At 39.6% G+C, this 24,513-nt stretch overlaps 2 protein-coding genes across 2 annotated transcripts in view; both read left to right on the top strand.

The window, feature by feature from the left end:
* The first annotated feature begins 2,452 nt into the window (after positions 1-2,452).
* LOC135503685 (forkhead box protein P1-like) lies at positions 2,453-14,074 on the top strand. The gene is made up of 14 exons (XM_064921834.1): positions 2,453-2,646; positions 3,253-3,312; positions 8,930-9,102; positions 9,692-9,769; positions 9,964-10,084; positions 11,146-11,332; positions 11,460-11,564; positions 11,664-11,751; positions 11,895-11,969; positions 12,117-12,267; positions 12,461-12,537; positions 12,833-12,934; positions 13,049-13,170; positions 13,351-14,074. Exons 3-14 carry the CDS (start codon positions 8,938-8,940, stop codon positions 13,406-13,408), a joined length of 1,329 nt encoding a protein of 442 aa, XP_064777906.1. The 5' UTR covers positions 2,453-2,646; positions 3,253-3,312; positions 8,930-8,937; the 3' UTR covers positions 13,409-14,074.
* Positions 14,075-19,220: 5,146 nt separating this feature from the next.
* Positions 19,221-24,513, top strand: part of LOC135504536 (semaphorin-3F-like) — a 112,120-nt gene continuing 106,827 nt past the window's right edge. The window contains exon 1 of the mRNA XM_064923216.1: positions 19,221-19,543. The gene's annotated coding sequence lies outside the window, so the exon portion shown is untranslated. The remainder of the gene's footprint in view (positions 19,544-24,513) is intronic.

Genomic DNA, 24,513 nt, shown 5'->3' with positions numbered 1-24,513 from the left:
CAGCAAAATCTCAATTTAACCAATTTCAAATTCAGGCTGTAACACATCAAAATATGGAAAATGTCAAGGGCTGTGAATACTTTTTAAAGGCGATGTAACTACTTTATTGACAAAACATGTACTTACTTTATCTTAGCTAGGTGAGACAACAACATCTATCTTAAGATGAATGAGTTGCTCTGAGTAAGTGCGTCTGATATATTACTAAAATGTTTTAACATTTTTTAATGTAAATGCAATAGTAAGTGAATGGTGAATGATGACTGGAGTCATTTTCTTTCTAAGTGAGTAGATAAGATGTTTCTGACCACTTCTAAATGAATCCTGATAATGCCATGATTTAAAAACAAATCATGAATGAATCTAGAGTAATGATGAGTGAGAAAGTTATAGAGGCTACTACAAAATCTCTCACCCATACCAATAATAGAGGAGGTAAGCATTTTTTGGGGGGGGTATGATCTTTGTGCCTCTGTAACCTTCTCACGCATCATCGTTCGTGATCCCATTCATGATTATCCATAATCATGGTAGCATCCACATAAATGCAGAAGTGTTTAGAAACATCCTCTTTTCTTACAATAAAAGTGACTCCAAAATGGCAAAGTGACTCTACAAACTCAGTTCCTACTGGGCAAAACATCATCCAAAACACAACCGAAACATACTGCAAATGCATCCAACAAGTTTGTGGAGTCACAAGTCCTTGAGTTCAAGGAATATCAGACCAACTACTAAACTGACCAAATACTAAACTGAGCAGTTTTATACTCTGTAAGTGAATTTGGCCAAATAATTATGAATTTAAAAAACACATCATTACATTAATTGAGAAAAGTTATGAAAAACAACCCCCACAAAGGTTTTTGTGAAAGACGGTGTACAGTTGTTATCTAATAAGGGGAATGTTTGTTAAGATGAAAAAGGAAATTGAGATGCTCAAGCAGACCGCTTCCTTGCAACGTTCTGTGGTGTATTTTAGATAGATGACCTTTGAGAACCTGAAAAATAACTCTTCAGAACAAAGTGTTTTACACCTGCTTAGAATGTCATACTTTACCTCGCGCGGGCTTCCCCGTTGCGTAATGGACTATTTTTTCATTGGTTATGTTAATGTTTCCTCTGTAAAATGCCTCGTTAACCATTTTTGGGGGTGATGCTGGTAGTAATGATAATGATGATTATTATCTTTATTACAAAATAAAATAAGTACAGCGGACACAACAACAGCAAAACAAATGAATTTCTCACAAGAAATACACCTTTTGATATCATTATCACAATTGTAATGTTGATAGTTTCATATACTGCTCATGCTATTAACCATTTGAGCATACATGTCATAACGAAAAAAATGTAATCTTACTTCAGCTCGTCATGATTAGGACACACCTGAGGTCAGCAACCGCCCGCTCGAGCCCCCTATTACCACTCCTCTGCTTCTTCTAGAGATCCTCACACACAAGGAAAAGTTTAATCACAGAAAACATTTTTCAAATTTCATGATGAATTACATCCAAAGATGTAAGGATGCAAATGGACAACATATGACTTTTTGAATGTCTTGTCAGCAACTATCATTACAGTATGTGTGGTCAGGAGTGACAGAATATGTGGTAAAAGACGGAGCAGTCTGTGTCCTTGCTCTGTTCCTCCGCAGACTGAGGTCGGCGAGAAAGTGCATAATTTCATTGTTTTCCCTCAGATTGTATGTTGCGTTCACACGAGAATACAAGTTTCAAGTAAATGTGTCTTGGCACATATGAGAAATCGTACTCCTCAGCATAGCCAGTCCAAGACTTAAAGAGGTTGTAAAAGGAGAGCTAGAAGAGTATTTTAGCAATGGAAAGTTATTTAACAATGTGGTTTGGAGAATGTGTTGGGTAATTGTAGGGTTTAGAGCCTGCCGATATCACTGCGGACTGTTTAGGCCCCTCAGGGTCATGGTGGGGCATTGCCTTTGTAACAGAGGTGGTTCAATGAGCCATGCTTGCATGTTGAGTAACTTTGTCGGAAACCTAAAGACTTGCGCTAGCTTCCCAAGCTTAGGGTTTAGCTCAGTGAGCCAACACAATTTTGTGGTGCGGAGACGACCAGGGCAGCAACCGAGACTGTCCCATCGGTGCCAGTCATTCAGTTCATGCCTATTAGCTGCTGGGGTCATTGTGGAGAGGGAGACGAGGTCCTGAAGACTTGCGAAAGCTCCCCAAGCTAATGCCTAGGTTTCAGACCACCGGGCTAACACAGACAACACAGATTCATTTGATTTACACTAATTCAGTACAATACGGTGGATCACATCATCAACAATCACAAAACAAACCATTTCTGTGCTCTGCCATTGTGGCTTGTAGCATTTATTTGTTCTGAAATTTACATTTACATTTAAGTCATTTAGCAGACGCTCTTATCCAGAGCGACTTACAAATTGGAAATAGGTTGTGTTTCAGACTATTGAGGGTAGGGTATGTCATTTACGCTTATTTGTGTGAAACCTGTTACAGTGATGTAGGACATTTCCATTTCGATGGCAGGCGTAAACTTTTTCCTACTGTAACTTCCAGGTATAAATACAGACTGGATTCTGGCAAACACACATTTCACGCATCTGTTCCCTCTCTCACACGTTGCTTGTGACATTTTCAGGTGAGTGTTGAATGAAGGGGATTGTGATTCTGCGTTATTCATGCTCTGTAATCCGAGTGATTTCTCTTTATTTGAGCATGTTATTGTGATTACGCAACGTTATTTGAACAATTCTACTCATCATGGCTGTCCATTGTGTTGACACACAGTGAAATTATACAAGGCCGCCTGATTATGTTTAGTCTGTATCAAGATTTTTTTTATGTAGCTATTGTGAAAGTTACCTGAATACGATGGGTTGGCAAAGCAAAAATAAGATACTATTGGAGGAGATGTTAACATTTTATTTGTACCTTAGACAAAACATGCTGATAGGTTTTGGTCTTACTTGCCTAACGAATGAATAATTCATGCTGAAATCAAATATAATTCTTTTATAGCATCAAAGAAATGTACTTTTCATAAACATTTTTATATTTATAAACATATTTTAATAAACATTTCCTTTTCAACAGTTCTTTGCTCTTACCATAACCTGTTTCCCCGTAACAGTGAATATTGCTGGTAGTCTGTGTTCTTTTAAACATAATAAACTTCAAACATCACTTGTGGAATACTACCCCCTCTCTCTGACATTTGTTAGCTTTTTTCTTCTTCATTTTCTAGCATCTCATCCTCTTAAGAACAGGAAGACAGAAAGCGAGCAGGAGATACGGAAGGTGGAAGGTGAGAAAAACTGTCTGTCTTAACGTGTGACCTTTACATTTTAGGAATGTACTTCTTTGCTTTCAGCTAGAGTTGGCAACCATTCTGTGTATCAGAAGGGAGATCATTCAGTGGACAAGTGTCTCCCAAATTGGGGTGCGTGTCCCCAAGAGGTACGTACAGTACGCAAAACTCAAGACCATGGTGTAATCTGGTTTGGTGTCATCTGTAATGGTGGATTGTTTGTAGCTGTGGTGTATGAGCTATTTTATAGTGTAGTCTAATGATCATGTACCTTACTTCTAAAAGCGTACAAAGTATCGATGCTGTATATCAGTTGGGTAACTTAGATTGTAGGCATATAGCAAAAGGGTGAAAGGGGAATGATAGGTCTTAATATTAAGTAAACACAACTAAGAAAATAACTTAGTTTGCAATGACTGCTTTAGTGAGGAACCTGTTAAAAGGTGTTAACAGGTGTAAAAGTAAGTATTGAAAGCATCACTAATCATATAGGCGAAAACAATCCAATCTTTCTTCTACACATTTTTTAAGCATTATGTTCAAGATAACTTTTAACTTCTCATTGAATGGATTATTCAATGGCAACCCAGTCGACACAATTCTAACACTGGGCACATTAATCAACAAAATTGAAACGACTTTGGTATGATATCTATCACGGTTAGGGTAGATTCATTTGAACTCACGATATTCAAGGAAATAATTGGTGGGAAAAAATGTAATAATTGAAACTCTGAAATATCTATGCGTTACTAAAAAACATGTACAATCTCATTGTGAATGTAAGTCTTAAAATGATTTGGGTTTAGACCCAAGACCTGATATTCATAACATGATGGACTGTTGGTGGATTGAAGTCTCATGATGCAAAAAGGTCATTTGTGACGAATCTGTGGGCTTGTCCAGAATTAGTCTTTTATCATTAAAGGATACAGGAATTTAAAAATACTTATGTCAAGAATGTGTACCGGTATCATCACATGTTGCTGTGTCATCAAAATGATCATACATTCAGATTTTTCTGACGGTAGTCAATATCTGTACTTTGTTACCACAAAAAAAGCAAATGATGGAATATGGTAATATTTTCGATACCACAATGTCAAAGACGATGAATCACTTTACAGGAATTACACTGTTATACTTTGGTCTTTCAATTGTGTTACTTTTGATCTGTGAGAAAACCAGAAAGCATTTTCTCTTTATGAATATTTTTTTGTCAATATAAAAATGAGGCTTACACTACAATCACAACATGCATTTAATCTGCAAATCACCAAAATATTCCAGGTAGATTAGATTTTTATTCAGTTAACCTAATTTAAAGATCAGATTAGGATGAACAGATTAATACAAACATATTTTTTTTTTGTATTGTAGTTTATAGAATAATACATGTATGTCAAATTCTGGCGAAAGCCAATAGTGATACAGTCAGTGTTACATGATTGTAGGGTGTTGTTATAGCTGAATTTATGCTGCACACTAATGTGACATTAGTATTCATGAGTAGTAGTTCTATCTCAATTGCTTTTTTATTTGTATTTAATTGTATTTGTACTATTAGGGATCTATTCTACTATTAGGGATCCCGATTAGCTGTTGCCAAGGCAGCAGCTACTCTTCCTGGGGTCCAAATACATAATGGCACTTACATTACACTAAAAACAAAAAATAAAACAGTACATCATATAAAAGTATTACACCACTACATATCTACAATACAAAATGTATAATACCACCATACAACAATATTACAATGTACGTGTGTGTAGAGTGAGTGCGCTAGCTTGTGTGCGTATGCGTGTGTGTCTCTTTACAGTCCACCTTGTTCCATAAAGTGGTTTTATTCGTTTTTTTAAAATCAGATTTTACTGCTTGCATGAGTTACTTGATGTGGAATAGAGTTCCATGTAATCATGGCTCTGTGTAGTACTGTGCATTTCCCAAAGTCTGTTCTGGACTTGGGAACTGTGAAAAGACCCCTTGTGACATGTTGTGTGGGGTATGCGTGGGTTTCTGAGCTGTGTGCTAGTTTGAACAGACATCTCTGTGCTTTCAACATGTCAATACCTCTCACAAAGACAAGTAGTGATGCAGTCAGTCTCTCCTCTACTTTGAGACAGCAGAGATTGACATGCATGCCATTGATGTTAGTTCTCCATGTACACTTAAGGGTCAACTGTAATTTGCCGATGTCCCTCTTTGTGGCACTTGACTATATGACTGGGCAGTAGTCCAGGTGCGATTAAACTAGGGCCTGTAGGACTTGTTTTGTTGATAGGAATGTCAAGAAAGCAGAGCAGCACTTTATTACGGGGAGACAACCTCTCCCCATCTTAGCTACTGTTACATCAATGTGTTTTAACCATGACAGTTAACAATCCAAGGTTACACCAAGCAGTTTAGTCTCCTAACTTGCTACATTTTCACATTATTCATTAGAATATTTAGTTGAGGTTCAGGGTTTTGTGAATGCTGGCCCAAATACAATGCTTATAGTTTTTTAAATATTTAGTTGTAGCTTTTTACTTGTCAGTGCTGGGATCTTTGGGACATTCCTAACCCTAACCTTAACCACTATCCTTACCCTAATCCTAACCCTAAATTTAACTCTAACCTTAACCCTTACCATAACCATTTACAATGTCATTTATAATGGGGTAGGGACATCTCAAAGATCGCAGATAGCACAGGCCATTCTAAAACTGACTGCAGCTTTTTGTTAAGTGATTTTACTTGCTGTGGTAGCTGACGTTTATAATGTTGAGCCATCAGCATACATAGACTCACAGGCTTTACTCAGTGCCAGTGGCAGGTCATTGGTAAAGATTGAAAAACATAAGGAGCCTAGACAACTGGCCTGGGGAATACCCAACAACAACCCAACAATTATGTTGGAGAGGCTTCCATTAAAGAACACAAAACAGCAACCACAAGCTTCTTATTATCAATTTCTTTCAGCCAATCATCAGTGATTTGTGTAAGTGCCGTTCATATATGTTGAGTGCCCTTCCCTATAAGTATGCTGAAAGTCAATTGTTGATTTGTTTACTCTGTAATAGCATTGCATCTGGTCAACCCAATTTTTGGATAGCAGGCTTATTGGTCAGCTGTTTGAGCCAGTAAAGGGTGCTTTGCTATTCTCGGGTAGCGGAATGACTTTTGCTTCCCTCCAGGCCTGAGGGCACACACTTTCCTGTCGGCCTAGATTGAACAAATGGCAAATAGGAGTGTCAATATAGTCCGCTATCATCCTCAGTAATTTTCCATCCAAGTTGTCAGACCCAACATTTCTGCAACTACCGCCCCCTTACAAGCAACGTTTGAAATATGTTCTACCTTCTTGTGGCTTTGAGTCAGTGACTCTTATCACAGTTACATTTGAGAAGTTAAACAATAATTTTTTCACCTCTTCCACAATCACTTTACGGAATTCAAAATTACAGTGCTTGTATTTCATAATTTGGTAATTTATTAATGGCTGTGTAGGTTCAGGGTTTGTTTTTGGCATGTTATGCCTAAATTGGCTAATCTTGCCAATAAAAAAACGATTAAAGTAGTTGGCAATATCAGTGGGTTTTGTGATGAATGAGCCAACTGATTCAACGAATGATGGAGCTGAGTTCACCCTTTGGAAATACAGAAGTTGGACATAAATGTTCAATGAAACATCCTAACTTTGTAATATAAACTGCAATATGTTTATTTTATTTTATTGTCTGTAGGACTGGTATTATATGACCATCAAATTGAAAGTTAGTATTCATGCTTATTTTGCCATTTAGATTAATTCAATAATTTTGGACATAAATGTTAATGTAGCTGTCTCTAAGTCACCACTATAGTATAGTATTTACTCTAATCTATTTTTATACAAGTTTTTCTTCTCATTCAAAAAGAAAAGTTGAATTAGAAGAAAACATATTATAAATTAAACATAATATAATATTGGGGGGGGGGGAATCATATTCTGTTTAATACTGTCCTTTGTGGATCAAAGAGCAAAAAGAATGATTACTCTGCTTATAAATTCCTTCCTCTCCTACTGTAGTGTTATAGGTCAAAGAAAGTGAATCTACAAATAAATATCACCCACAGGTTCCTTCCAAAGTGCCAAGATCAGACAGATATTTTAGATATGGAAGCATAGTGAGTAATAAGAAAACTCACTGAGAAAAAAGTTTCAATATGATACAGAAGGAATAACTTTCCATATGTAGTTGATTGTAAATATAGCATTTTGATAATCAAACCCAGTCCTAGACTATAGTAAAAGCTGAACATAATTGTCCTCAGTTGAGAGAAGTGTTGTAAGAAGTGTTAATATATCACCATTTTCTACTTGTAATATCATTGTAGCACATCCATTCATCAAATCACACCCTACAAACCTGTGCGACATAAACGTGTACTGTAGCTCTCAATTCCAAATCCAAAAGATGTGCTTATTCATTTAATGCCTGTTTTATGTGACATGATTCAATTGTCATTTTGCATTACAACAAATACTTTGCTTTGATCTGAGCTTTCTGTAAAGAAGAAATGTTTGGTTTTGCTAGTGAAGTGGAGATAAAAGTGAGAAGCCACAAAGAGCTTCAGTACTTTCTCTTTCTACTGAATTCCTGTTTCCTCTTCCTGGGTGAGAGCGTGCATTTGCAAATGTACACAGTGGTCACCCATAGACTTTTAAACATTTGAGGTATAGAGTTCTATGAGGTTGCCTTTAGAAGCTCTTGGGTTGCACTTTATTTTACAGTACAGAAATGATCAGATATTTACATATTTACCTAAAAATGACATGATATAATTACATGTTTGTTATTTTGGGGAGTTCTAACAGATTTTGGTACCAAGTAGTTCTTTCAAGTATACTAAGCACAATAACGTAGCCATTGATACCACCTTATTTCCTTCTAAATACAAGGTGAAGACCACTGAAACAGTACCAGTACTAGTATCAGGGGTACAAGGGGAGAAAAGAATTGGAGCACCCTCTCCCCTTCCCTCTTTCCTGTGCTATATTTTTGAGATACCTGCTGCTATCAGCTTAATCTCTGCACCCTCCACTGTCTGTGTAGTCAAAGGTTGCACCTGTGCACAACCACAAAATCTCTCAGCCCAGACAGTGTTTGAACTCCTCTCCCTTTCATTATGTCTGATAAAGGAACAAAGATAATATGCCTCCAAACCTGTAGCTGTCTAACATTTACCAAAGAGCAAATTTGTATCCCCCCTCTCTCTCTCTCTCTCTCTCTCTCTCTCTCTCTCTCTCTCTCTCTCTCTCTCTCTCTCTCTCTCTCTCTCTCTCTCTCTCTCTCTTTCTCTCTCTCTCTCTCTCTTATTATATTATATTGTAGCAATATGTTGTTTTAATGGCACACATTGAATAATATGCTGGACTGAATACAACATAACCTTACAAATAGGAACATACCTACATAATTGGTGCCCTGTGTGGAGATGATCTATTGCGATGTGTGTTTATTTACGATTGTTTATGTTGTCTACACATTTGCAGTGTGAGAGTCAACCTTTATCCACCACCACCCCTGCATTCCTAGGGGTAACATGCACTTAGCACTAACCCTCCATTTCTGCTCTTCTGCACCAGGCCCAGGGATGCCACAGACTGAGAGTGAGAGGTTGAAGAGTGGGCGACTGAACAGTGGGCAACATCAGCAGCAGCAAGAGCGGCGGAGTGAACAGGGAGAGGAGCCAGACGCACGTACCCAGCCCAAAGATTCTGCCTCACCTCAGCTCTGTGCTCGTACCTCTGTTACGCAGGTACAGGTTGAACTGTTACTGTGGTTTCAAGCAAAATTTGAGCCAGATTTACAAAGAAAAGAATAATACATAATGAATACTAAAATAAACATGAATTGAAAGTTAAGAGCTCAAGCTAAAGTGTACATCAATTGGTTTCATACCGTTTGCTTATTTATTTATTTTTTGGTCTACATTTTTTTTGTATAATAATACTAATTTAAGACTATTAAAGCTAGAATCCATAAAAAAAATAACAAAGCCACACCCAGCCTCTGTTTCGATAAAAAGCTGAGGGACGGGCCTAAAGACATGGAACCACTCTCAAATTCATAGACTACGTTATGGATGCAAGGACTGGCCATCCATGATATCAAAATGACAGTTTCAACCATGTTTTGAGGCTATACAGTGGTTGTTTACATTTACTTTGTTGAACTCAGCTTATCAGGCCTTAATAAGTTTTCTTCAAGGGTAATTGTTAAGTCCAAACATTAATGTTGCAACTAAGGATTCTAGCTTGGAGGAAATATTTATACTTTCATTACATGGAATATCTGTTGTCCTTATAGTGAGAGGAATGATGTAAATAAATGTCCATTATTCATAGATGGGCTTCCCATTGATGATTAGACCTGGAGTTTCACTTATGGCCTCGTCTCAGCTCCAAAGCATATTGTTACGGCAGGTATGATATTCCTTCTTATACCTCCTATTATAAAGCGTTTCGATGCCCTATTCTGGCCTGAGATACATGTAAACCCATACATTATTATTTCAGTTTCACTGACATTAGCACAAGAAAGTTGCTTGTATTTGCTCGGAGAACTCCCTGCTGGTGCAAAGGGATACTGTAAGTGCCTTGTTGCGTGTCCTCCCCAGTGTTCCAGTGAGGAGGAGGGGAGACCGCTCCTGCAACGGGTGTCTCTGTGCCCCCAGTTGAGCCAGCACAGACCCTCTGTTCTACGCCAGGGTGTCCAGGCTGCCCACGTGCGACCGCAGGGTACGCTTTGCGCTGACTGACTCTCTGCATCCCCCTTGCGTACACATGTTTTTTTATTTTTTATTTTTTTATTTCACCTTTATTTCAACCAGGTAGGCCAGTTGAGAACAAGTTCTCATTTACAACTGCGACCTGGCCGAGATAAAGCAAAGCAGTGCGACACAAACAACAACACAGAGTTACACATGGGATAAACAAACGTACAGTCAATAGCGCAATAGAAACATCTATGTAGTGTGTGCAAATGTAGTATGTCTTAGGAGAAGATATATAGCCAGCTTGTAGTCCTAAAAAAACAGAAAGGAGTTACCTCTGGTTCGTTCAGCTATTCCTTTGGGGAAAATTAATGGGGAAAGAATAGGGTTTGGGACAAACTTAGAAAATAAGGTCTGAGGTTGACACAGGCTTAGGAGATCTTATACATTTGATTCTATGGGATAATATCAGTCACTTAACATGACCTTTATGAATTATGAAGCCTTCATGTGCTTTTTTTCATTTACATACAGTCAATGCTTCAAAATGCACAAAAAGTGACGTTAGCTGATGAAGATTATCTCATAGAACAAAACGTATAAGATCTCCTAAGCCTGTGTTTACCACAGACATATAAAACTCCATTCATTTCCCCGTAGGCTTTGTTCCACGGACCATGGCGGTGTCAGTGCTTACTAAAAGACGCCATTATTATTGCTCTCTATAAAACAGCTCTTTATGGAGAAAGACCTACAGTAGAAACACTGTCCATGACTCTCAAGTGTATAATGGATGTATAGAATCTATAACTAACCCCATAGTTCTGTCCGCTTGGACAGCATTCACAACTGGACCATTAAATCATTGTCAAAACATTTTCATTTTTCCCTCACCCTATAATGTGTGTGTACAGTCACACTTTTGAATGGAAACACTAGCGGCTTTAAAAGCATGGAGTCATTCCATATGTTGCATACAATTCTATACAGCCATTATACTGTACATTATTCAAAGGAGGCTCATGGAAAGTGTATTGAGGTCTTTCTCCATAAAGATCCATTTTTCTCTACCTTCTGCTTCTCCAGCACCATGCACTCTAACAGAGGCCAGTTCAGCTCAGCCCATCTCACTGTGCAAGGTGGAGGTGGACACAGGGAGCCGTGGACAGTCCTCTCCCCCACACTCTGAGCACTCTCCTGGGCCAACTCATCACCCCTCTCCCCCGAGGACAGCCAGTCCTAAGCAGAGCTCCATCATCACCAGGCAACATGAGTGAGTTCCGCGTGTGTGTGTGCGTCTGAGCTTGTGACATGAACAGAAACGGCATAAACAATGCCAGGTTGGTTTGATTGATTGCGTTCAGTCCAAAGTTTGTAATATTCCTCCCCTCATTCTGCAGGGCAGGTCACCCAACCCTAGAGGGGTCCAGTGCTCTGTTTCTCAATGGACTCTGCTGTTGGCCTGGCTGCGATGCAGTATTTGAAGAATTCCCCAGTTTTTTGAAGTAAGTAATGAGCACCAGTATATTTCATTAGTCATAGTGATACAGTTGTGGTGCTGTTGTTTTTAGTCATGTCAGTGATGCTCTTTATGGTGTTTCCAGACACCTCCACTCTGACCATGGCCATGGAGACAGAAGCATTGCACAGTGGAAGGTACAACAAGACATGGTGCAATACATGGAGACCCAGGTTTGTTCCTGTCGTTCTACATATTATGTAGTTTTACAGAAAAACTCCAACTAGTGAACACGGAGAACCCGGGAAAGTTTGTGAAAGCTCCAAGTCCAGCGAAGTGAAAATGTGGCCCTTAATGAATCTTCTCTCTTTTTTAGCTGACTGTGGAAAAACAGAAACTCTTCGCAATGCAACTACATCTGCACCTATCTGGACACAAATCAACTGTCTTGGTAATTTCTCTTTTGAATAATTCCCTCAAGTGACTATAGTAACTGGCCATTGTCCATTATCCTGCACTTTTAAGACAATTTCTATGTACCTCAACTTGTCCTTGTTGAATGTCTGTGTTGTTGGGTCATGGTCTCTCTCCCTGTCAGAAGGCAGCTTCAGACTGGCCCTACAGGTACAGCCTGTCACTAGGCCTGCCCCAGAACCGAGGTGGAGTGTCACGCTGCACCACTAAAGAGCCAGAGGAGTTGGTGCAGCACGAGTATTGGCCCTCTGCTGCTCCCCACCACCTACGGCCAGGTAACACTGCCCACCCCTCCCACTCTTCTTAAGCCTGAGGGAGTTCCACTCCATTTTGATTCTGAATGCTACTCTGAGTGAATTCCTACAAGTGTTTTGCTTGTCTGTTTTGGTGATGTTGTCTTTCGTGTTGCTGTGAAATCTGATCCAAACTCAAGACCTGGTATGTTTGCTTTTGTTGGCCATCCTACAGATCTTATCCCGAGTGTAGAGTGTTACAAATACAACAACATTAGGCCACTGTACACCTACGCCTGCATGATAAGATGGGTGAGTTGTCTGATTTAAACAGTAAGAGTCTCTCTGAACACTTGTGTAAAAGGAGCACTTGAGAAAAGGAAAAGGTAGACTGTCGAGAGTCTGGCTGAGTGGCTGAGGAGCATACAGTTTGCTCGGTAGTTCATGCATCCTTGTTGGACTGCAAGACAGCGACAAGTGTGACATTAATATAACATCTGTTGTTTTGGACTACATGTGTAGCAAGACCTCAATCTATGTCTAGACCTCATGTGAGTTGTGTCAATTGCACAAGCATATTGTGAATGTCCACCATGTCTGTCTGCAGTCTATACTGGAGTCTCCAGACAAGCAGCGCTCCCTGAATGACATCTACAACTGGTTCACCACCATGTTCTTCTACTTCCGACACAACACGGCCACATGGAAGGTTAGGCTTCTCCTTGGATCATTATGCTCGCTTTCATATGAGTCCTATATTTGAGTCTTGAGCAATATTAGCTCCTGAACTCCTTACACAAGCTGTATTCATTTGCCGCCACAGAACGCTGTCCGTCACAATCTTAGCCTCCACAAGTGTTTTGTGCGAGTGGAGGGAGGCAAGGGGGCCGTCTGGACAGTGGATGAAATGGAATATCAAAGGAGAAAGGGCCAAAAATACCACAGGTAGACAGACTCAATGGTCTGGATGTGCTCTCTTGATTCATTCTTAGTTTTGCAGCTTCATTCCAACTCAACAAGTGAGGGTGCTATTGTTAACACTGTTAATAAAACACAGCTTAACCAACCCATTAACACAGACATGTTTTTAAAATGATATTGTAATAATATGAACCATCTTTTTAGGGATCATCATGTGAAATGGCTGGCACCCTACTCCTTATTTCGTCCAGAGGAACCTTGAACATAGCCACTCCTTCAGTGAATGAAAAACTACTGGAAAAGGAAGTCACTAGGACCTATTACTGAATCAGGTATTTTTTTAACAAGGCTGGAGAAAAAGCCCTCCAGGAGGGTTGACCTGTCCTGGTCTACAGTATCTACAGAACCTATCATCACCTTCTTTGTTCAGCAGCAGATGGTGCTACAACATAGCACAGCCCAGGACTCTTTTGCCTCTAGACTCTTTTATCATGAAGATGTGTGCACGGCTGGAATGGCTATACGTTTTGCAGCATTTGAAAGAAAAATATATACTTAGCAATTATTTGTCAATCAAACTTAGTGAAAGGGTAAACAATTATTTTGTTGTGTTGGCTACATACAGTATACTCTATCCCACTGGGCTCATCATTGTAAACTGTTGTTTTGAGGGTGGAATTTCAACCATAGGATTAGTTCAACATTTTAATTCATTTTCAACATAGACAAAATTGTATGAAATATAATTAATTTGTACCTTTGAAATAATGTCAGATCATCACTCAATAAGTTAGCCAACAAACTTCTGGCTGATTTATTGAGTGGGTGAATAAAGGTTGAAATCGCATTGATCAACGTTTCTACCACATATTACCCAAATGCCCACGTTGAAATGAAATTGTGTGCCCAGTGGGATGTTACAGCAAGCATGTACAATTTTACATTGTGTTAAAAAAATAAAAAATACTCTGCAATTAAATGTATCTTTGATTATATCTTGTGGATGTGATCTGTCTAATGAATCTGTCCTTTACAGGAAACAATATGACTCTGATATCTCATCAAAACAATGGATCTAACATTCCATTGACATCAAGCTAAATATGGTCTATACAGTAGCATTTGGTTTCTAAACATCTCTATTGTGTTTTTCTTGTTCCACTGCTATTTATCCATTTTGCCGCAGACCCAGCAGTTGTCGTTCTGTGTGAACCAGGCTTTCCCTAGCAAGGGTTATCCAGTTATTTATATCCAAAGTTACTTTTCTAAAGGACAACATGCCTTTATCTGGTGTGCATGGGTAAGCATGAGACTGTTTGATATGAGCAAACCTCAGTCTGGACCAGATCCATGGAAGTTAATGCATTAGTATGTGCTTTCCAAATTCAAAAGTATACTAAAACCATTTAACTGTAATTCCATATGAGGGGGGTGTTTTTGTTGCACTGCCTCGTCTCTCTCACTCACAATCTCACATCCACAAACCTGATAGCTCTCAGAAAAGGACCTCAGGCAAGGTATTTTTGACAGGACAAGACAGAGAGAGTGCAGTAAATATGACACATTTCCACTTTTCAGACCTTGATTACACATCTCAGGGCATAGTCATAAATAATAACTTGCAATTGCCTGTTCAAGGCAACCACTAACATATAAAAGTGTTCACCTGTAAATCAAGAACAAACTGATTTCATATCACGATTCACATTTTTACCCATAACAGATACATAGATACATCAGATTCACATTCTGACCTGTACATCCAAAAGGACCATAATAAAATACTGATTTTGCAAGCGAGCACTTAATCGGCGGGTATGTTTGTGTATAAATGGAGAAGTGTACCCTTTGGATAAAACAATTTGGTTCAGTTATCATTCTGTCACAGCATGACCTGGTGGCTGAAGTCTTGACAGAGTTGTAGTCCTTTTCCAGCTCTCAGTGTTTTGCTGTTGGGAATTATGGTTTCAAAGGTCCCAGACGAGTATCACAGCCCTCCAAGCCCAGCCTACACACTTAAACCCAATATATAAAAAAATGTATCCTGTTTTTATATATATATATATAACCTCTATATATATATATATAACAGGATTCATGTCTGATATGAATTCCTATAATGATTGCAAAATATAAATTCAAAGGATTTAGTTCAGAGAAATGGCATTGCCTGTGTCTTCCCATAAGTGATTCCTCTGTGATGGTGCCACTCAATCTTTGAGAGAGAAGACGCTGTATCTAAACAGAGAACATAAACAGAAAGCTGGTTTCCATTTAACTGGATGGGGTTGTCCCACCAGAGGCAATGACAAGCTTCTGATGCCGTCTGACAGCCCAGAACTTTCCACCACTTTGATGCCATGACATTTGAATGGAGCAGCCTGGGGGGAGACAGATAATAACTTGCATGAGTTCACCCATTTCTCTGTCTCCTGCTGGCGGGCTACATAAAGTATAATTGCTCAGAGCATGATTAAAGTCTTTCAGCAAGGTGTAAACACATTAAACACACCCCTTGAACATCCTTAGCAGTCAAAAGAGAGACGCAACACCCTTGTGACTTTGAAACATATCTCATAGCCTCAGATATAATAATAAATGAAAAATGAATTGTGATGTGCTTGACAACAGTTGACACAGAGGGACAGTTTATGCTACATTTAAGGTTTACCCCTTGAGTGGATTTACATGCCCACCGGTTCTTGGCTATTGCAATGGAATTGTCCCACTTTGGCACTAAACATGCTTTTGTAAACAACAATACTATTGTCTATGATTTCACACAGCAGAGCTACACATAGCTATGCATCTACACTCATTGACTCAAATACACACGCAAACACAACCACAAAGACAGACAACCCCCTTCCTTACCAGCACATCGGCATATTAACACACACATGCACCCACCCACGCACACACACACACACACACACACACACACACACACACACACACACACACACACACACACACACACACACACACACACACACACACACACATTCTAGTAGAGAGCAGAATGATGCGTAGCCCCATCTCCTTGGATTTGACAGACCAGATGAATGGCTTGATCCAACACTCCATGCCCCATTGCCTAAATGCTATCCACCCCAATATCCCCCCTCCACGCACGCACGCACACACCACCACCAACACCACCATTCCGCTAGGGTGAGAGGTTGTTAACGTTCAAAGAAACCACACTGGCATCTTTAGATTTGGGTAAATGAAGTCCGTTGTGGTAACTTGAACAACTAGATGTTAACAGCCTTCATCCATGTCTAAATGTTATGGATGTTTTCTCCCCTCAAAAATGTACTTTGGAATTATTGTATATCCTTGCACAAGAAGATTTTTCCCAATATGTTTTTTTTAAAGCCTATTGACGATGATTTGTTTTAGCTGTTTTCCAAACATTCCCATCCCTGATAACCTACTGAATGTCAATAAAACTATAACTATATGCTATAAACCAATACGGTAATCCAGATAAATTTGAGCTAATCTATCTCATTACTTTTGAAGAGCTATCTTCAATGAATGATCTGTGCCAAATGAAAAGAGCATACATCATTGATGAGTTAAAGCATCACCAGAAACATATTTGTCTGCAGTTTCCTGCACTTACAGTGCACTAAGGAGTGATAGATTTATACTTTCATTGGACAGATGTCCCAGACTCCCAAATCCCATCTCTGCAGCCTGAGTACTATCATTAGTATGCTTTGGAGGAAATATGTCCAACAACTTGCCTATTGAGCAAGTTATAGCTCTGTTATGGCTAAAATGCAGTGGTGTAAAGTACTTAAGTAACAATTAAGTCGTTTTTTTGAGTATCTGTACTTTACTATTTATATTTTTGTGAACTTTTACTTTTACTTCACTACATTCTTAAAGAGTATATTGCACTTTTTATTCCATACATTTTCCCTGACAACCAAAAGTACATTTTGAATGATTAGCAAGACAGGAAAATCACTCACTTATCAAGAGAAAACATGTGGTCATCCCTACTGCCTCTGGCCTGGCCGACTCACTAAACACAAATGCATATTTTGTAATGTTGGAGTGTTGGAGTGTGCTCCTGGCTATACATACATTTTAAAAACAAGAAAATGCTGCCGTCTGCTTTGTTTAATATTGGGAATTTTAAATAATTTATTTGAGCAATTACATTTACTTTTGATACTTAAATATATTTAAAACCAATACTTTTAGACTTTTACTGAAGTATTATTTTACTGGGTAACTTCTACTTTTACCTGAGTCATTTTCTATTAAGGTATCCTTACTTTTACTGAGGTATGACAATTGGATACTTATTCCACCACTGGTATTTCCTTTCACCCACTGGTTATTCAAACTCAGAAAACTAAGGCTTGTGGAGGCCAACAACAGGGTATGTCATGGCCACAATACATATTCACAGCAAAGTTTGATATTTTAGTGTATTTGGTCAAAGCACATAGAAGGTTGGTTCAACACCAGGTGGTGATTTTTTCGGTATTGAGGCAGCGAACACCCACACACAGAGGTGGGATCTCAACTCCTGGACCTGTATCCTGTTTTACATTTCGCCAGGGATATTATTAATTTCCAGCTCAGGAAACTCTGTCACACACACCCTGAATGTAAATTACACTGGTGTCTAGATCAACCCAAGGACCTGGAATCACCCAGCCAGTGAATGACTTATGTGACGACTTAGGAATGTCAATGAACAACTTTTTTTTTAATAATTTGAATTTGCTTCTTTCTAATATCCATGTGTTCATTATGCAGTTTTTTTGTTGTTGAATAAAACATTTCCACGAACATCAGATCTGACCATTTTATGCATAATTATTAATTGTGTAACTTTTCCACGGCGTTGGTTTTTCACCCTAAGAGCAACCAGGGCTATGGTTTATAATTCATGATGATTTATCATACCAAAACACTCAATCTTAACAAAACACAATAATCAGCTTAATAAAGGAAGAGAGTTTAGCTGTCATTGCAGTTCAATTGAAGTCAAATTCTCCATCATTCTCTGTCATCCCAAAATATGAATAAAGGCAGGTGGAAGTCACACTACAGTTGACCTAGGGATCACACAAAGTCACAGCGCCATCATCAGTCATACTGTAGCTATTGCTCTATGAAACATCAGGATGATCTCCCCTAAGACGTGTCTATATTTCCATCCCTACACTTTCAGGGATACACTGACTCAGAACAAAATGCATTAAGGAATTTAGATGGAGATGACAATCAGGGGTCTCCATTGGCCATTGGGTAAAATGGTAGCTAACCTTAAACACTATGGAGCAAGATCTCAGTGAAAAATCTTCCTTAGTGAGTAACTGAAAGACAATGTGTTGATGTCAACTGTGTTAATCTACAATGACAAAAAGGAAAGATGATTCATCATCATTGTGACCAAGGGGTGTCCTTTCTAGGTCCACCTGGGCACTGTGGGGCTACTTCATGAAATTCCATATACTCTCTACACGCTAATGATGACTCACTATACTGTACTGGGAAGTAATGTCCACGGGGAACTAAGCTTTCCTTTTTGAAGAAGTGACTTATACACCACATAGTATAGTACTGGCTCAACTATTTACACTTGTTTTAAAGTTTTCCAGAAAACACTCACCTAACAAAATCTTAAGCAGGGACAACAGAGCGATGTCTTACTTAAACAGGAGGCTACCATAGGGATCTAGGCTACCTATTTAAATTGTTTGGTAGACCAATTAACATTGCAATTGCAATTGTAATTGTCAATTTGGTCAATAAAAAAGTATTTCACATTTAAAAATGAAACTGGATTAAGTTTTCGTTTCTGATTCTTACTCATATTTGATTTAAATATCATTCAATATAGTTCAGTTCTGAAATGCAAATAAAAACAGGACAGAAAGAAGATCTCACATTGGTCTTGCTAGAGGAAAAAAGTGGCAGTAGCTATTCACTCTGCTCTGCCTGGCATTGAGGTAGTTAACTGTGACATGGTTGGCTTGGTCAGAGGTAGCAAGAATGGGACACGCGCCTTCAACAGTAGAGCTCAGAGGGCGTTGGAGGAAGAAGAACAAGCTCATAACACCTGCCAGCACTAATTTAATGCAAAATTCTAATATTGCCCGGATTTGTCATTCCGGAGTTTTCAGAGGAGGATTTACTGGTAAATGGAAACGTAAGAGATTTCTAAAGCATCACGTAATTCCTATTGACTATAATTAGAGGAAAAACTTTTTTGACAACTTGCGAATCCTGAACAAAGCAGCGAAGCCGAATTACAAGTTGCCTACAGAGATACACATTTCTACTTTTAGTTTGGAAGTCTAACGTTACTCAACGCCACGTTACTGTCCATCGACATCGCCAGCAGAGCCAACCTGCATTTCAAGTGAGTTTAATACTCATTTATTTTTAGAGTACGTTTGTGTCACAGAGAAAGGCCAATCGTTGTCTTGAAAAATAGTCTACTTTTCTTTCAATGCCATTGTGTAGTGCATATTGGCCTGTGGCATCTTCAGTCGCAGTTAGAGCGCGCTTGGCTTACGCTATAGGCTACAAGGAGTCCAACCATTTCTAGAGCTTTATAGGTAACGTTATAACTCATAACATCCTCAGGATTCAGAAATAATGTCTTAGTCAAGTCATACTACAGAATCTGCGTTATAAAAAAAAGGTGTAGGATGCGTGTACTGCCTTGCCAAATGTTCCAAAACTCTTACCATCCTAGCATGCGTTTGCTTATGAATTATTTATTTTTTAAACCGCTATAATGACATTAGCACTAACGACGTTATAAAGGCTTTATTAAAAACGTGGTTCAACGTTATAGTTTTTGCCCCATCAGCCTCCCTCAAAATGATACAATTATGGCAAATGATTCCACATGCTCTGATGGGCATACTTTACTGATGGGGCTTTTATTAGGCTCTCTATCATCTAATTTTAGGTTTACTGATCTGATTGATAATGTTGGTATGAAATCACTCCCCGCATGGAGTTGATTATTTCTTATTTTCGTTACAAACTCCCGAGCCAACTTTTTGAGGACCAGAGATGAGGTTTCAAAATGCACATGATATGTTTCCCGCTTAGTGGGCCTATGTATAATTCATACTCTGCTTTCCTGGCCGAAGAGCTTATGCATAATGTATTTTAAGTTAAAAGCACAACACTTTTTATGACCTTGGGGTAAATCCATTTGAATTAAATTTGACAGCATCCCTTTTAATTTAAACATTTGCTCATGGAAGAAGTAGTCAGAATGTGACTTTTTGGTAGAGCCCCACCGATGAGGGATTTTTGGATCTGATACCAATTTTAGAGTGGAAATATTAACGATAACTGATCTATTTGCCAATATATTTAGGAGCACCAGAATGACACATTTTTTAAATGGAAAAACAGTGTGTTACTCTAGTGAAAGGAGAATAACCTGCAGATTCCAGACAATAATGTGCCTCTGAAGCCTCATGCCTCATGCTAGCCAGCTGGAAAACAACGACATGGGACACCTTTTCAATATATTGATATTTAGGTATGTTTTCATCGATTGTAAGGCTGTAGCCACTGAATTCTGGTAGTTGTCACTTGAAAGGAAAAACAGCAATCACTAAATTTATAGCTGGCACAGTGATGCCTCTTACCCCAAGCATTGCCTTGCCTAAGTGAATGGTCTTTGCTCCCCCCTGGATCCTTGGGATGTCCATTTCCCATTTGAACTTGACATTTAAAAATGGTTACGGTAAATGCTCAGACACACCAGTAGGATTGTCAAATGTTTGTCGGCTGTCAATCTCTTTTGTGTTCACACAGCAAAGACCTTGGAAGTCGTCAGCCACTCAGCCTTGTTAGAATACTCCAAACCAGAAGGTGGAAGTAGCGTTGTTTGGCAATGCATATCCGTGCATATTGCTTATGGTCTAGATTCTAAGCTTTCTGCGCTAAGGCTGCTATTTTGTAGAAATACCTTTTTGATACTAGCCAGATGGCCACAGCTAGATAATTACCTAGTGAGATGATGAAGAAACAATTTAATTCACTCTCCATAATCCCATAATGCCATATCCAAATGTTTAGCTCGCTAGCTAACGCTAGCATTTTCCCCAGCTAGCACAACATAGCTAGCTTGCTAGCTAAGGACACTGCACTAACTCGGCAGCTAACACAGGCAGCTGTTTCATGGAAACTAGCTAATCCATTGTGATTTAATTATGTCCGTACTACAGTAGCTACAGTGGTTAGCTAGCTTGGAGGAAGTATTTAATGTTGTGTGCATTGCATCTTTGCACTTAGGTAGCTGCCTTCCCATAGCCTACATTGCATATGAAGTGTGACTGGCTCATCCATGGACGTAACCTACGGAGAAAATGCCCTCTTCTTTCCCTGGTGGGAGTTTGTGCTCTCTGATATGTCTAAGTCAAGTTGTTGGCCACTGACAAGCATTGCAATTCTACAAGTAGAATCGGTAGGTTCGTCGGTACCGGTTCGGCATGCAGCAGGTACCGCTTTTGTTCTAGCGAGAGAAGGAATGGCCTCCCTCAGTGAATGGCATCAAATACTCTCACACAGCTATTTAGCTGGGTAGATGGGGGTGGCAAAACATACATTTGGAGCAGTCCCTAACAAGTAACAACAAATACATCAAAACGAAGCTATGAAGCGCTACTTTGTAACCGTCTATGTTTTTAAGTGTCTCCGGAAACGTTTGAATGACAAAGCTTGAGCAATACCCTTCTCAAAGACCATATACACTGAGGGAAAAAAGTATTTGATCCCCTGCTGACTTTGTACGTTTTCCCACTGACAAAGAAATTATCAGTCTAACATTTTAATGGTAGGTTTATTTGAACAGTGAGAGACAGAATAACAACAACAAAATCCAGAAAAACGCATGTCAAAAATGTTATAAATTGATTTGAATTTTAATGAGGGAAATAAGTATCTGACCCCCTCTCAATCAGAAAGATTTCTGGCTCCCAGGTGTCATTTATACAGATAACAAGCTGAGATTAGGAGCACACTCTTAAAGGGAGTGCTCCTAATCTCAGTTTGTTACCTGTATAAAAGACACCTGTCCACAGAATCAATCAATCAACCAGATTCCAAACTCTCAACCATGGCCAAGACCAAAGAGCTCTCCAAGGATGTCAGGGACAAGATTGTAGACCTACACAAGGCTGGAATGGGCTACAAGACCATCGCCAAGCAGCTTGGTGAGAAGGTGACAACAGTTGGTGTGATTATTCGCAAATGGAAGAAACACAAAAGAACTGTCAATCTCCCTCGGCCTGGGGCTCCATGCAAGATCTCACTTCGTGGAGTTGCAATGATCATGAGAACGATGAGGAATCAGCCCAGAGGGAGGATCTTGTCAATGATATCAAGGCAGCTGGGACCATAGTCACCAAGAAAACAATTGGTAACACACTACGCCGTGAAGGACTAAAATCCTGCAGCGCCCGCAAGCTCCCCCTGCTCAAGAAAGCACGTTTTCAGTTCTTTCCACAGATTCTCGATTGGATTCAGGTCTGGACTTTGACTTGGCCATTCTAACAACTGGATATGTTTATTTTTGAACCATTCCATTGTAGATTTTGCTTTATGTTTTGGATCATTGTCTTGTTGGAAGACAAATCTCCGTCCCTGTCTCAGGTCTTTTGCAGACTCCATCAGGTTTTCTTCCAGAATGGTCCTGTATTTGGCTCCATCCATCTTCCCATCAATTTTAACCATCTTCCTGTCCCTGCTGAAGAAAAGCAGGCCCAAACCATGATGCTGCCACCACCATGTTTGACAGTGGGTATGGTGTGTTCATGGTGATGAGCTGTGTTGCTTTTACGCCAAACATAACGTTTTGCATTGTTGCCAAAAAGTTCAATTTTGGTTTCATCTGACCAGAGCACCTTCTTCCACATCTTTGGTGTGTCTCCCAGGTGGCTTGTGGCAAACTTTAAACAACACTTTTTATGGATATCTTTAAGAAATGGCTTTCTTCTTGCCACTCTTCCATAAAGGCCAGATTTGTATACGACTGATCGTTGTCCTATGGACAGAGTCTCCCACCTCAGCTGTAGATCTCTGCAGTTCATCCAGAGTGATCATGGGCCTCTTGGCTGCATCTCTGATCAGTCTTCTCCTTGTATGAGCTGAAAGTTTAGAGGGACGGCCAGGTCTTGGTAGATTTGCAGTGGTCTGATACTCCTTCCATTTCAATATTATTGCTTGCACAGTGCTCCTTGGGATGTTTAAAGCTTGGGAAATCTTTTTGTATCCAAATCCGGCTTTAAACTTCTTCACAACAGTATCTCGGACCTGCCTGGTGTGTTCCTTGTTCTTCATGATGCTCTCTGCGCTTTTAACGGACCTCTGAGACTATCACAGTGCAGGTGCATTTATACGGAGACTTGATTACACACAGGTGGATTGTATTTATCATCATTAGTCATTTAGGTCAACATTGGATCATTCAGAGATCCTCACTGAACTTCTGGAGAGAGTTTGCTGCACTGAAAGTAAAGGGGCTGAATAATTTTGCACGCCCAATTTTTCAGTTTTTGATTTGTTAAAAAAGTTTGAAATATCCAATAAATGTTGTTCCACTTCATGATTGTGTCCCACTTGTTGTTGATTCTTCCCAAAAAAAATACAGTTTTATATCTTTATGTTTGAAGCCTGAAATGTGGCAAAAGGTCGCAAAGTTCAAGGGGGCCGAATACTTTCGCAAGGCACTGTACGTGCCCGTCTGAAGTTTGCCAATGAACATCTGAATGATGCAGGGGACAACTGGGTGAAAGGGTTGTGGTCAGATGAGACCAAAATGGAGCTCTTTGGCATCAACTCAACTCGCCATGTTTGGAGGAGGAGGAATGCTGCCTATGACCCCAAGAACACCATCCCCACCGTCAAACATGGAGGTGGAAACATTATGCTTTGGGGGTGTTTTTCTGCTAAGGGGACAGGACAACTTCACCGCATCAAATGGACGATGGACGGGGCCATGTACTGTCAAATCTTGGGTGAGAACCTCCTTCCCTCAGCCAGGGCATTGAAAATGGGTCGTGGATAGGTATTCCAGCATGTCAATGACCCAAAACACACGGCCAAGGCAACAAAGGAATGACTCAAGAATAAGCACATTAAGGTCCTGGAGTGGCATAGCCAGTCTCCAGACTTTAATCCCATAGAAAATCTGTGGAGGGAGCTGAAGGTTTGAGTTGCCAAACGTCAGCCTCGAAACCTTAATGACTCGGAGAAGATCTGCAAAGAGGAGTGGGACAAAATCCCTCCTGAGATGTGTGCAAACCTGGTGGCCAACTACAAGAAACGTCTGACCTCTGTGATTGCCAACAAGGGTTTTGC

The sequence above is a fragment of the Oncorhynchus masou genome, chromosome 18, assembly GCF_036934945.1.
Source record: "Oncorhynchus masou masou isolate Uvic2021 chromosome 18, UVic_Omas_1.1, whole genome shotgun sequence".
NCBI lineage: Eukaryota > Metazoa > Chordata > Actinopteri > Salmoniformes > Salmonidae > Oncorhynchus > Oncorhynchus masou.
Note: the sequence above shows the minus strand (reverse complement) of the source record. Positions and strands in the feature narration are given on the sequence as shown.